The sequence below is a fragment of the Salvelinus alpinus genome, chromosome 8, assembly GCF_045679555.1.
Source record: "Salvelinus alpinus chromosome 8, SLU_Salpinus.1, whole genome shotgun sequence".
Lineage (NCBI taxonomy): Eukaryota > Metazoa > Chordata > Actinopteri > Salmoniformes > Salmonidae > Salvelinus > Salvelinus alpinus.
Window position 1 is genome coordinate 10087453 of NC_092093.1, and position 15550 is coordinate 10103002.

Genomic DNA, 15550 nt, shown 5'->3' on the forward strand with positions numbered 1-15550 from the left:
ACCTTTATTATTTTATTGTCCGTAAGCTACATCAGGAAGGGTAATTGTGCAAAGTAAACCTAGGCTACCTAAAGTGAGCTAAATTAAAAATAGGCCTATTCCTTTTATTCCTACAGCCTAAAATAAATGTTGTTTTATGATGTGCCAAGTAGCCTACATGTTTATCTCAAAATGATTCTAGTATAAGTTTTACCACATAATAAATAAAGCATGGTTGGATTGAGTTGACACATTTTTCATAAATTACCCCCTAGGCATGTATTTTAGGATTCATCAGAATATTCATGCACTAATATGACAGCAAATTAATACTAGGCCTTGGGGGTGAGAGAGAGAGAGAGTCTTTCGTACCAGGTCATGTGTCTTCTCAGTCATGTTGACACTGGTCTACTACTGTTGCTTTAATGTATTGTTGTTCTGATTAATATTGTTGTTGTAGCTGTTATTAATGGTAATCCCATGTCCACTACTACTATTATTATTGCTGTTAGTCCCACCATTTATTTATATATAAATATATATATATTTTGTGTATATATATACATATATATTTTATTTAAATTTTTCGATATGTATACTTTGACAATGTAAGTAATAATAACTTGCCATGTCAATAAAGTCAATTGAATTGAATTGAATTGAATTGAGAGAGAGAGAGAGAGACAGAGCCAATTGAATTGAGAGACGGGTGCGCGTTTTGGATTAAATTGTTCCATCTGCATTGCCGTATGCATATTATGAAACCCCGCCCACTTAACAGGAAGTAACCTCGCCGTGTTGTATTAGTTGTTGATCACCAGAGAACATTTTAATGGGAAAATAACGGTACACACAAAACAATCATGGAACGTGTACCCGCGCCGTTACGGTGCTTCAGCGAATGGCACTCCTCGGAGAAGTTCACAGACGACGGAGTGGAGACGGTGACTTCAGTGGAGCAGGTGAACCTGACGGACAGATTAGCGTTTTAGTTTTCATGGCTAGCTAGCAAACATCGCTGTCTAGCTACACATTTGAGCCAAGAAGGGATTTGCGCAATCATAAACAGGTGTTTTTAGATGTGCCTTTAAAACCACTTGCATATGCATTTTGTCACACATGATGTTGGATTAAAATAACTTTTAACTAGTTGGCTAAGGAGTGGAGTGAGAAACGGCTCCAACGTTGTTATTCTGAATAATGATAATGTTCTGTATGATAAAGATATGAGAGCCAATCATGTAGTGTTTTTTTTTCTGCCATCCATAGATGTTTAAACAAAACTATAGTGTGTGCATGCAGTCAGTTTCATTCTCATGCCTGGTTGAAGCTCGCACTTTCTGTTCTGCTTCGTGTGTCTCACTCAAACATCTTTTATGTTATCCAGAGAAAAGTCGAACGCAGTATACAAGAAGTAATCAGTGTTTACAAACAGATACACAGCTTACCACAGTAAGTAAATGTTCGCCTTCATTCTCTGGTTTTCAGCATGATCACAGACTTAGTCTTGTATGTGAGAATCTGTCATTGCATTGAATGCTACTAGGCTATGCCTTTTACATTAAATTTGACCGCATATTTCAAGTTCAAGTTGAAGGCCATTTAAAAAAAAACTTTTTGTGAGCATATAACTAAATACTTTGAGTAAGACCGATACATACAAGTCCAAGTTATCTACAGGGTTGTTAACGTTTCACCCTTCTGAACAAGTTATCTACAAGGTTGTTAACGTTTCACCTTTCTGAACAAACACTAGCTCCGGTGCAGGTCGTGGTTCGGCTGCGCTTTCACTGAGTGACTGACCGTGTCCGAATACCCACACTAGCGTACTACATACTTAAACGGTATACTATGTACTCATCGTCTCATACTATTTAGCACGTACCGTTTAGTTAAAAGTATGCAGTATGCCACGGCTGCAACGCAGTAGCGGGTCCTGACTGGCTGAATAGGTGGGGCGGGGGCCAAGTGCGGCTGGGTTTTTCAAATTTAACAGACATACATTACATTAGTCCTATATTTTAATTACATTTTGTTTTTTTATTTTTAATCCCAGCCACTGTCCCCGCAGGAGGCCTTTTGCCTTTTGGTAGGGAGTCATTGTAAATAAGTATTAGTTCTTAACTGATTTGCCTAGTTAAATAAAAACATGAGCCATCCTGATAATAGCTCATTTCCAATTAGATCAATTTCTCTAAACTATGAATAGAATAGGAATGCAGTTCTACACTGACTATACAAAAGATTAAGAACACCTGCTCTCTCCATGACAGTTTGACCAGGTAGATCCAGGTGAAAGCTATGATCCCTTATTGATGTCACCTGTTAAATCCACTTCAGTGTAGATGAAGGGGAGGAGACGGGTTAAAGAAGGATTTTTAAGCCTTAAGACTATGGAGACATTAGTGTATGTGTACCATTCAGCGGGTGATTTAAGTGCCTTTGAACGGGGTGTGGTAGTAGGTGCAAGGCGCACCGGCTTGTGTCAAGTTTACATACACTCAATTAGTATTTGGAAGCATTGCCTTTAAATTGTTTAACTTGGGTCAAATGTTTCAGGTAGTCTTCCACAAGCTTCCCACAATAAATTGGGTGAATTTTGGCCCATTCCTCCTGACAGAGCTGGTGTAACTGAGTCAGTTTTGTTGGCCTCCCTGCTCGCACACGCTTTTTCAGTTCTGCACATACATTTTCTATAGGATTGAGGTCAGGGCTTTGTGATGGCCACTCCAATACCTTGACTTTGTTATTTAATCAGTCAAAATATCTTAAACACACAAACTAAAATAATTATATGTATATTTATTTATTTAATCCGTCAAATAGCTTAAACACACAAACTAAAACATTTGTATTTATTTAATCAGTCAAGTAGCTTAAACACACAACAACAACAAAAAAGTCTAATCAAAAGGCTGGTGCATCTCAATTCAGAACCGCAGCAACGTAATAAACTAATATGTATATGTAATATGTATGTATTTATGTAATAAACACTGCTCATTGGGAAGGAGATCAGAATGACTGCTAAAGCTTGACCCATTCATTAAATAGGTAGTCTAGCCTACAAAACCTAAAACAATCCACATGATTAACATGACATCAATAACGCAGCCACATCGCGAGTCCCAGGTGCCCCGGTGGCAGAAATCAAAAGGTGGTTTAGTACTTCGTTTAAAAGCTTTGACGAAGGCCAAGAGAACAAGAAACACTTATTTATTTTTTTCAATGAGAAAATAGAAATCTCCTTTGGGTTAAAAATTGAATTAAGACTTCTGTTTTTCCAAGATGTAGCCTACGATGTAATACTCGTGATACTTTTTAAGGAGAACCAAAATGACCGTCTACATTTGAACACCACCGCAGAAGCTTCGCTATTCGGCATCTTCTCAATTTAAGTAGCCTTGTTTTGTTTTTTGGCTACTTGATTGTTTTATTATAATTATAATTTTATTTATTTACCCTTTTATTTAACTGGGCAAGTCAGTTAAGAACAAATTCTTATTTACAATGACGGCCTACCAAAAGGCATCCTACGGGGACGGGGGCCTGGGATTTAAAAAAAAAAAAATACAATATAAATAGAGGACAAAACACACATCACAACAAGAGAGACTACACTACATCAAGAGAGACCTAAGACAACAACATAGCAAGGCAGCAACACATGACAACACAGCATGGTAGCAACACAACACTACATCAAGAGAGACCTAAGACAACAACATAGCAAGGCAACAACACATGACAACAACATGGTAGCAGCACAACATGACAACGACATTGTAGCAACACAACATGGTAGCATCACAACATGACAACAACATGGTAGCAGCACAACATGACAACAACATTGTAGCAACACAACATGACAACAACATTGTAGCAACACAACATGGTAGCATCACAACATGACAACAACATGGTAGCAGCACAACATGACAACAACATTGTAGCAACACAACATGACAACAACATGGTAGCAACACAACATGACAACAACATGGTAGCAGCACAACATGACAACAACATTGTACAAACATTATTTGGCAGAACTAGGGCATATCACTCGCGGCCCACCTCTTCCAATGCATTGAGGAAAAGTGTGCATCTAATCCTACTAGAGGAAGAGAGGAAATGAGTAGAACATCCTGGCATTTAAACCCTACTAGATTTTTCAAAAATTCACACATTATAAAGCACTCTGTTTTGGCATACCAAGAATGCGCGAATGTGTTGTTTCCCACTATTTGTTGATATCTAATTATCAGCTGTTGTCAAAGCCGAAATGACTTGCATCCGGGCATTTGAAGTATACTCGATTTGTTGCATACTATTAAACACCATTTTTTTGCATACTCAAACGGCCAACTATTTAGGACGCAATTTGGACATGGCCAGTGACTGACTGAGTGAGAGAGAGAGAGCACAGCTGAATTATGCCCTGGACCAGAGCTAAACATACCCTAGATCCTTATGGACGAGAGGTGGTAGCGGGCGAGAGGTGGTAGCAGCTGTAATAGCGGACCAGAGGTAGTACTGGCTGTAATAGCGGACCAGAGGTAGTAGCGGACCAGAGGTAGTAGCGGCTGTAACAGCGGACCAGAGGTAGTACTAGTACCAGAACATCAAAGCAATGTCTTGTTTCTGTCATTTTCTTTCCATTCAAAGCACCACACCTGTTTTTACCACCATGACAGAATGAGTATATCATATTGCCTTCAGAAAGTATTCAGGCCCTTGACTTATTCCACATTTAAAAATTAATTAAATATTTTTTTCCCCTCGCCCATAATGACAAAGTGAAAATGTTTTTAGAAATGTTTGCACATTTTATTGAAATACGGAAATATCTCATTCACACACTCCTGAGTCAATACATGTTAGAATCCCCTTTGGCAGCGATGACAGCTGTGAGTATTCTGGGTAAGTCTCTAAGAGCTTTGCACACCTGGATTGTACAATATTTGCATATTATTCTTTAAATTCTTCAAGCTCTGTCAAGTTGGTTGTTGATCATTGTTAGACAGCCATTTTCAAGTCTTGCCATACATTTTCATGCAGATTTAAGTCAAAATGGTAACTCGGCCACTCAGAAACATTCACTGTCTTCTTGGTAAGCAACTCGAGTGTATATTTGTCCCTGTGTTTTAGGTTATTGTCCTGCTGAAAGTTGTATCCCAATGACTGTAAAGCAGATTGAACCAGGTTTTCCTCTAGGATTTTGCTGATAACAAGCATACCCATAACATGATGCAGCCACCACCATGCTTGAAAATATGAAGCGTGATAATCAGTGATATGTTTGGGGAAAATCCAACACAACGCTTTTTATTTAGGACATAAAGCTCATTTCTTTGCCGCAGTTTTACTTTAGTGCCTTATTGCAAACAGGATGCATGTTTTTGAATATTTGTATTCTGTACAGACCTCCTTTTCACTCTGTCAATTAGGTTAGTATTGTGGAGTAACTACAATGTTGTTGAAACAGTTTTACGTCACCATTGGCCTTATGGTGAGATCCCTGAGTGGTTTCCTCTCCGGCAACTGAGTTAGGAAGGACGCCTGTATCTTTGTAGTGACTGGGTGTATTGATACATCAATGGAGCGTAATTAACAACTTTACAATGCTCAAAGGGGTATTCAATGTCCATTTAATTTTTTATTTTTACCCATCTACCGATAGGTTAGGGTTATATTTTATTTTGTTGTTTGCCTTGAACCACCTCCCCCCCACACACACACACATTTTGTTGTTTGCCTTGAACCCCACACACACACATTTTGTTGTTTGCCTTGAACCCCCCCCCCCCCCCACACACACACACATTCTGTTGTTTGCCTTGAACCCCCCCCCCCACACACACACACATATTTTGTTGTTTGCCTTGTACTGGCCTGTCTCCTGGTAGCGCCTCCATGCTCTGGACACTACGCTGACAGACACAGCAAACCTTCTTGCCACAGCTCGCATTGATGTGCCATCCTGGATGAGCTGCACTACCTGAGCCACTTGTGTGGGTTGTAGACTCCGTCTCATGCTACCACTAGAGTGAAAGCACCGCCAGCATTCAAAAGTGACCAAAACATCAGCCAGGAAGCATAGGAACTGAGAAGTGGTCTGTGGTCACCACCTGCAGAACCACTCCTTTATTGGGGTGTCTTGCTAATTGCCTATAATTTCCACCTTTTGTCTATTCCATTTGCACAACAGCATGTGAAATTTATTGTCAATCAGTGTTACTTCCTAAGTGGACAGTTTGATTTCACAGAAGTGTGATTGACTTGGAGTTACATTGTGTTGTTTAAGTGTTCCCTTTATTTTTTTGAGCAGTGTATATATAGATGAAGACAGACCAGCACATCTGAATACAAATTACAACTTCGAATTGAATTCTGATTAGCCTGTAAAGTTATTATCCATCCTAGTCCATCCTAGTCCAAACATTCAAGTTTGAAAGGACAGTATGCTTTATTTAAAGGTTGCTACAATATGTAACAGCTGTAGTGCTTGAAGTCTTCTGTAGTGTGTTAACGTCTGTGTGGTTGCTGGGGTGTTGTGATGTTCTTTATTGTACAGTAGGGTAATAATGAAATGCCAGCTGATCTGTGACTAACTCGGTGACTAAGCCTGTACTGAACATAGCAGACCAGAGCAGGTAGATTCTAATTACATGCACCTCTACACACCACACACACACACACACCACTCACACACACACACACCAGACTCGCACATACACCTCTGAGGAAAGGTTACTTACTCGGGAGAGGAGGGGGAGTGTCGGGTGTGATGTGACACACACACAGCCTTTGGCGCAGGGGAATAGATGTGCACGTGTCACTGTTGGCACCTGCAGATCAACAGAGTTAATTAGGAGAAAGGAGAGAGATGATTGTCTTCTGAAGTTGTTAGAGAAGTCGCTCTAAGTAGAATGTACAGTAGTTTGAAACGTGTATAAAAATGCATATTATATGCATACAAGGTAGCCTAGTAGTTTAAGGTACCCCAAATGTATGTAGCTTATTGTGTAGCCTATGTTTGTTGTGTATGTATCCAAGCCAATATCAGATTTTTTTTATTTTTTTTTAACCAGGTAGGCCAGTTGAGAACAAGTTCTCATTTTACAACTGCGACCTGGCCAAGATAAAGCAAAGCAGTGCGACAACACAGAGTTACACATAAACAAATGTACAGTCAACAACACAATATAAAAAATCTATGTACGGTGTGTGCAAATGTCGGGAGGTAAGGAAATAAATAGGCCATAGAGGCAAAATAATAATTACAATTTAGCATTAACACTGGAGTGATAGATGTGCCACTAGCATTAGCAGCCATAATGTACACTGGTCCCAGATCAGTTTATACTCTGGCCTACTCCATTGCTGTCATTGTCAAGCCATACATGGCAGTGAGTTGGCATGATGGCACAAACAGACTGGCGCTCAGCCTATTAGCAACCATTATGTGTTTCATGTATGGATTTCCACTTTGTGTTTTCTCCTCAGGCCCACTCTATTGAGAGACCAGCACTACCAGTACCTGAAGAAGGGATTACGTCATCTCTCCGATGCTTATGCGGTATGTAGACTACTGTCAGGCTGACAACTGTATACACTCTGAGCCTGCATGAGAACTAATTACCTACGAGTATTTCCCACATAGCACATCATTGATGACCACATACTATATATAATAATTGCCGTTTATCTGAACATGGGCTTATGTCATCTCTCAGAACTCATCTCCACCACTTATTTGTATTCTTGTAAAGATAGCTAATATAGTAGCTATCAGAAAAGTCAGTGCTTGTAGGAAAAAACAAGTGGATGGGGGGGGGATTTAATCAAGATATTCTTCTTCATCGCTATTGGTCAGAACTGAAGATGTGCCTCTAAAAGGGTCTCCTGCCTCCTTTCATCCTCGTCATAGTTTCTAAGAAGCGTTAAGAATTTAAACTTTGGAGCCAATGTTCCGCCCATTGCAATTTGTTGTCTCTTAAGTATTCCAAACATTGACAAAAACATTGTATAGACCATTAAAAAATATTTAAAAAACACCAAACCGTTTTCTGAAAAAAATAAATCATATTTCACCTGTCCTGTTCGAGGCAAAATGTACATTTGGGCTATAATTTTACTGAAACTCTTAATTCTGGAGTAGTCGATATTATATTAGGGTACAGTGCATTCGGAAAGTATTCAGACACCTTCGCTTTTTCCCCACTGTTACGTTACAGCCTTTTTCTAAAATGGATTTAAATAGTTTTTTCCCCCCCTCGTCAATCTACAAACAATACCCCATAGTGACAAAGCAAAACAGGTTTAAAAAAAAAAATTGGGCAAAAATAACTGATAACACATTTACTTAAGTATTCTGTACTTTGTTGAATCACCTTTGGCAGTGATTACAGCCTCGAGTCTTCTTGGGTGTGACGCTACAAGCGTGGCACACCTGTATTTGGAGAGTTTCTCCCATTTTTGTCAGCAGATTCTCTCAAGCTCTGTCTGGTCATCCAGAAGGCGAGGTCAGTACAGGTGCATCAAAGCAGGGACCGAGAGACTGAAAAACAGCTTCTATCTCAAGGCCATCAGACTGTTAAACAGCCACCACTAACATTTAGCGGCCGCTGCCAACATACTGACTCAACTCCAGCCACTTTAAAAATGGGAATTGATGGAAATTATGTAAAAATGTACCACTAGCCACTTTAAACAATGCCACTTAATATAATGTTTACATACCCTACATTACCCATCTCATATGTATATACTGTACTCTATATCATCTACTGCATCTTGCCATCTTTATGTAATACATGTACCACTAGCCACTTTAAACTATGCCACTTTATGTTTACATACCCTACATTACCCATCTCATATGTATATACTGTACTCTATACCATCTACTGCATCTTGCCATGCCGTTCTGTACCACCACTCATTCATATATCTTTATGTACATATTCTTTATCCCTTTACACTTGTGTGTGTGTATAAGGTAGTAGTTGTGGAATTGTTAGGTTAGATTACTTGTTGGTTATTACTGCATTGTCGGAACTAGAAGCACAAGCATTTCGCTACACTCGCATTAACATCTGCTAACCATGTGTATGTGACTAATAAAATTTGATTTGATTTGATTTGGTCGGATGGGGAGTGTCGCTGCAGAGCTATTTTCAGGTCTCTCGAGATGTTCGATCGGGTTCATGTCTGGGCTCTGGCTGGGCACTCAAGGACATTCAGAGAAGCCACTCCTGTGTTGTCTTGGCTGTGTGCTTAGGGTCATTGTCCTGTTGGAAGGTGAACCTTCGTCCCTGTCTGAGGTCCTGAGAGCTCTGGAGCAGGTTTTCATCAAGGATCTCTCTGTACTTTGCCTCGTTCATCTTTCCCTCAATCCTGACTAGTCTCCCAGTACCTGACACTGAAAAACATCCCCACAGCATGATGCTGCCACCACCATGCTTCACCGTAGGGATGGTGCCAGGTTTCCTCCAGACCTGACACTTGGTATTCAGGCCATATAGTTCAATCTTGGTTTCATCAGACCAGAGAATCTTGTTTCTTATGGTCTGACAGTCCTTTAGGTGCCACTTGGCGCGCTCCAAGCGGGCTGTCATGTGCCTTTTTACTGAGGAGTGGCCTCCGTCTGGCCACTCTACCATAAAGGCCTGATTGGTGGAGATGCCAAGATGGTTCTCCCATCTCCACAGAGGAACTCTAGAGCTCTGTCAGAGTGACCATCGGGTTCTTGGTCACCTCCCTGACCAAGGCCCTTCTCCCTCGATTGCTCAGTTTGGCCGGGCGGCCAGCTATAGGAAGAGTCCTGGTGGTTCCAAACTTCTTCCATTTAAGAATGGTGTTCTTGGGGACCTTCAATGCTGCAGACATTTTTTGGTACCCTTCCTCAGATCTGTGCCTCGACACAATCCTGTCTCGGAGCTCTACGGACAATTCCTTTGACCTCGTGGCATTGTTTTTGCTCTGGAATGCACTGTCAACTGTGGGACCTTATATATATATATTTTTTTTTTTTTCACCTTTATTTAACCAGGTAGGCTAGTTGAGAACAAGTTCTCATTTGCAACTGCGACCTGGCCAAGATAAAGCATAGCAGTGTGAACAGACAACAACACAGAGTTATATATAGACCGGTATGTGCCTTTCCAAATCATGTCCAATCAATTGAATTTACCACATGTGGACTCCAAGTTGTAGATACATCTCAAGGATGATCAATGGAAACTTATTTAGTGAATCCTGTTATCTTTTTATTTGTAATACATTTGCTAAATTTCTAAAAATCTGTTTTCTCTGTCATTATGGGGTATTGTGATGTCATTATGGGGTATTATGTGTAGATTGATGAGGATCATTTTTATTTAATCAATTTTAGAATAAGGCTGTAACGTAACAATATGTGGAAAAAGTCAAGGGGTCTGAATACTTTCTGAAGGCACTTTGTGTGAGCGGTTATAGACCTACAGTCAGGGTCCAGATTTCAGCTAGGCTACTATTCCATTTAACCCATCTGAACCGCAGAGTTCCCTTGACGTGCCATTTTGAAGTCCACGTCTTGTTACTGTCGAATTTGTGTAGCGCTTCACAATCATCACACGTAACATAGTCATAGCATAGCCATAACATAGACATAACATAGCCATAACATAGCCATAACATAGCCATAGAATGGACATAACATAGTCATAACATAGCCATAGCATAGTCATAGCATAGCCATAACATAGCCATAGCATAGCCATAACATAGCCATAGAATGGACATAACATAGTCATAACATAGCCATAGCATAGTCATAGCATAGCCATAACATAGCCATAGCATAGCCATAACATAGCCATAGAATGGACATAACATAGCCATAGCATAGCCATAGCATAGCCATAACATAGACATAACATAGTCATAGCATAGCCATAACATAGCCATAGAATGGACATAACATAGCCATAGCATAGCCATAGCATAGCCATAGCATAGCCATAACATAGTCATAGCATAGCCATAACATAGTCATAGAATGGACATAACATAGACATAGCATAGCCATAACATAGTCATAGAATGGACATAACATAGTCATAGCATAGCCATAACATAGCCATAGCATAGCCATAACATAGCCATAGCATAGTCATAGCATAGTCATAGCATAGCCATAACATAGTCATAGCATAGCCATAACATAGTCATAACATAGCCATAGCATAGCCATAGCATAGCCATAGAATGGACATAACATAGCCATAGCATAGCCATAACATAGCCATAGCATAGCCATAACATAGTCATAACATAGCCATAGCATAGCCATAGCATAGCCATAGAATGGACATAACATAGCCATAGCATAGCCATAACATAGTCATAGCATAGCCATAACATAGTCATAGCATAGCCATAACATAGTCATAACATAGCCATAGCATAGCCATAGCATAGCCATAGAATGGACATAACATAGCCATAGCATAGCCATAACATAGCCATAGCATAGCCATAACATAGTCATAACATAGCCATAGCATAGCCATAGCATAGCCATAGAATGGACATAACATAGCCATAGCATAGCCATAGCATAGCCATAGAATGGACATAACATAGTCATAGCATAGCCATAACATAGCCATAACATAGCCATAACATAGTCATAACATAGCCATAACATAGTCATAACATAGCCATAACATAGACATAACATAGCCATAACATAGCCATAACATAGCCATAGAATGGACATAACATAGCCATAACATAGCCATAACATAGTCATAGCATAGCCATAACATAGTCATAACATAGCCATAGCATAGCCATAACATAGCCATAGAATGGACATAACATAGACATAGCATAGCCATAACATAGTCATAGAATGGACATAACATAGTCATAGCATAGCCATAACATAGTCATAGCATAGCCATAACATAGTCATAACATAGCCATAGCATAGCCATAACATAGCCATAGCATAGCCATAACATAGACATAACATAGCCATAACATAGCCATAACATAGCCATAGAATGGACATAACATAGCCATAACATAGCCATAACATAGCCATAACATAGCCATAACATAGCCATAACATAGCCATAGAATGGACATAACATAGTCATAACATAGCCATAACATAGACATAACATAGCCATAACATAGCCATAACATAGCCATAGAATGGACATAACATAGCCATAACATAGCCATAACATAGCCATAACATAGCCATAACATAGCCATAACATAGCCATAGAATGGACATAACATAGTCATAACATAGCCATAACATAGACATAACATAGCCATAGCATAGCCATAACATAGCCATAGAATGGACATAACATAGTCATAACATAGCCATAACATAGACATAACATAGCCATAACATAGCCATAACATAGCCATAGAATGGACATAACATAGACATAGCATAGCCATAACATAGACATAGCATAGCCATAACATAGTCATAACATAGCCATAGCATAGCCATAACATAGCCATAGCATAGCCATAACATAGTCATAGCATAGCCATAACATAGTCATAACATAGCCATAGCATAGCCATAACATAGCCATAGCATAGCCATAACATAGACATAACATAGCCATAACATAGCCATAACATAGCCATAGAATGGACATAACATAGCCATAACATAGCCATAACATAGCCATAACATAGCCATAACATAGCCATAACATAGCCATAGAATGGACATAACATAGACATAGCATAGCCATAACATAGTCATAGAATGGACATAACATAGCCATAGCATAGCCATAACATAGTCATAGCATAGCCATAACATAGTCATAGCATAGCCATAACATAGTCATAACATAGCCATAGCATAGCCATAGCATAGCCATAACATAGCCATAACATAGCCATAACATAGCCATAACATAGTCATAGAATGGACATAACATAGACATAGCATAGCCATAACATAGTCATAGAATGGACATAACATAGTCATAGCATAGCCATAACATAGCCATAGCATAGCCATAACATAGTCATAGCATAGCCATAACATAGTCATAGCATAGCCATAACATAGTCATAACATAGCCATAGCATAGCCATAGCATAGCCATAGAATGGACATAACATAGCCATAGCATAGCCATAACATAGCCATAGCATAGCCATAACATAGTCATAACATAGCCATAGCATAGCCATAGCATAGCCATAGAATGGACATAACATAGCCATAGCATAGCCATAGCATAGCCATAGAATGGACATAACATAGTCATAGCATAGCCATAACATAGCCATAACATAGTCATAACATAGCCATAACATAGCCATAGAATGGACATAACATAGCCATAACATAGTCATAACATAGCCATAGCATAGCCATAACATAGCCATAGAATGGACATAACATAGACATAACATAGCCATAGCATAGCCATAACATAGTCATAACATAGCCATAACATAGCCATAACATAGCCATAACATAGCCATAACATAGCCATAACATAGCCATAGCATAGCCATAACATAGTCATAGAATGGACATAACATAGTCATAACATAGCCATAGCATAGCCATAACATAGCCATAACATAGCCATAGAATGGACATAACATAGACATAACATAGCCATAGCATAGCCATAACATAGTCATAACATAGCCATAACATAGCCATAGCATAGACATAACATAGCCATAACATAGCCATAACATAGACATAACATAGCCATAACATAGCCATAACATAGACATAACATAGCCATAACATAGCCATAACATAGCCATAACATAGCCATAGAATGGACATAACATAGCCATAACATAGCCATAACATAGCCATAACATAGCCATAACATAGTCATAACATAGCCATAACATAGCCATAACATAGCCATAACATAGCCATAGAATGGACATAACATAGCCATAACATAGCCATAACATAGCCATAACATAGCCATAACATAGCCATAGAATGGACATAACATAGACATAACATAGCCATAACATAGACATAACATAGCCATAACATAGCCATAACATAGACATAACATAGCCATAACATAGCCATAGAATGGACATAACATAGCCATAACATAGCCATAACATAGACATAACATAGCCATAACATAGCCATAACATAGACATAACATAGCCATAACATAGCCATAACATAGCCATAACATAGCCATAGAATGGACATAACATAGCCATAACATAGCCATAACATAGCCATAACATAGCCATAACATAGCCATAGAATGGACATAACATAGACATAACATAGCCATAGAATGGACATAACATAGCCATAACATAGTCATAACATAGCCATAGCATAGCCATAACATAGTCATAGAATGGACATAACATAGTCATAACATAGCCATAGCATGGACATAACATAGCCATAACATAGCCATAGCATAGTCATAGCATAGCCATAACATAGCCATAGCATAGTCATAGCATAGCCATAACATAGCCATAACATAGCCATAGAATGGACATAACATAGCCATAACATAGCCATAGCATAGTCATAGCATAGCCATAACATAGCCATAACATAGCCATAGAATGGACATAACATAGCCATAACATAGCCATAGCATAGCCATAACATAGTCATAACATAGCCATAGCATAGCCATAGCATAGCCATAGAATGGACATAACATAGCCATAGCATAGCCATAGCATAGCCATAGAATGGACATAACATAGCCATAACATAGCCATAGCATAGTCATAGCATAGCCATAACATAGTCATAGCATAGCCATAACATAGTCATAGAATGGACATAACATAGTCATAGCATAGCCATAGCATAGCCATAGAATGGACATAACATAGTCATAGCATAGCCATAGAATGGACATAACATAGCCATAACATAGCCATAGAATGGACATAACATAGCCATAACATAGTCATAGCATAGTCATAGCATAGCCATAACATAGTCATAGCATAGCCATAACATAGCCATAGAATGGACATAACATAGACATAACATAGCCATAGCATAGTCATAGCATAGCCATAACATAGTCATAGCATAGCCATAACATAGCCATAGAATGGACATAACATAGACATAACATAGCCATAACATAGACATAGCATAGTCATAGCATAGCCATAACATAGCCATAGCATAGCCATAACATAGCCATAGAATGGACATAACATAGACATAACATAGCCATAGCATAGTCATAGCATAGACATAGCATAGCCATAGCATAGCCATAACATAGCCATAGAATGGACATAACATAGACATAACATAGACATAGCATAGTCATAGCATAGCCATAACATAGCCATAGCATAGCCATAACATAGCCATAGAATGGACATAACATAGACATAACATAGCCATAACATAGACATAACATAGCCATAACATAGACATAACATAGCCATAACATTGACATAGCATAGCCATAACATAGCCATAACATTGACATAGCATAGCCATAACATTGACATAGCATAGCCATAACATTGACATAGCATA

General features: G+C 39.0%; 1 protein-coding gene across 1 annotated transcript in view; it reads left to right on the top strand.

Moving 5' to 3' along the window:
• The first annotated feature begins 730 nt into the window (after nucleotides 1–730).
• The window catches only part of LOC139582524 (protein farnesyltransferase subunit beta-like), a 31919-nt gene continuing 17099 nt past the window's right edge, over nucleotides 731–15550 (top strand). Inside the window, exons 1-3 of the mRNA XM_071412602.1 lie at nucleotides 731–941; nucleotides 1367–1431; nucleotides 7492–7564. Coding sequence (XP_071268703.1) covers nucleotides 843–941; nucleotides 1367–1431; nucleotides 7492–7564 — 237 coding nt within the window. The 5' untranslated portion in view covers nucleotides 731–842. The remainder of the gene's footprint in view (nucleotides 942–1366; nucleotides 1432–7491; nucleotides 7565–15550) is intronic.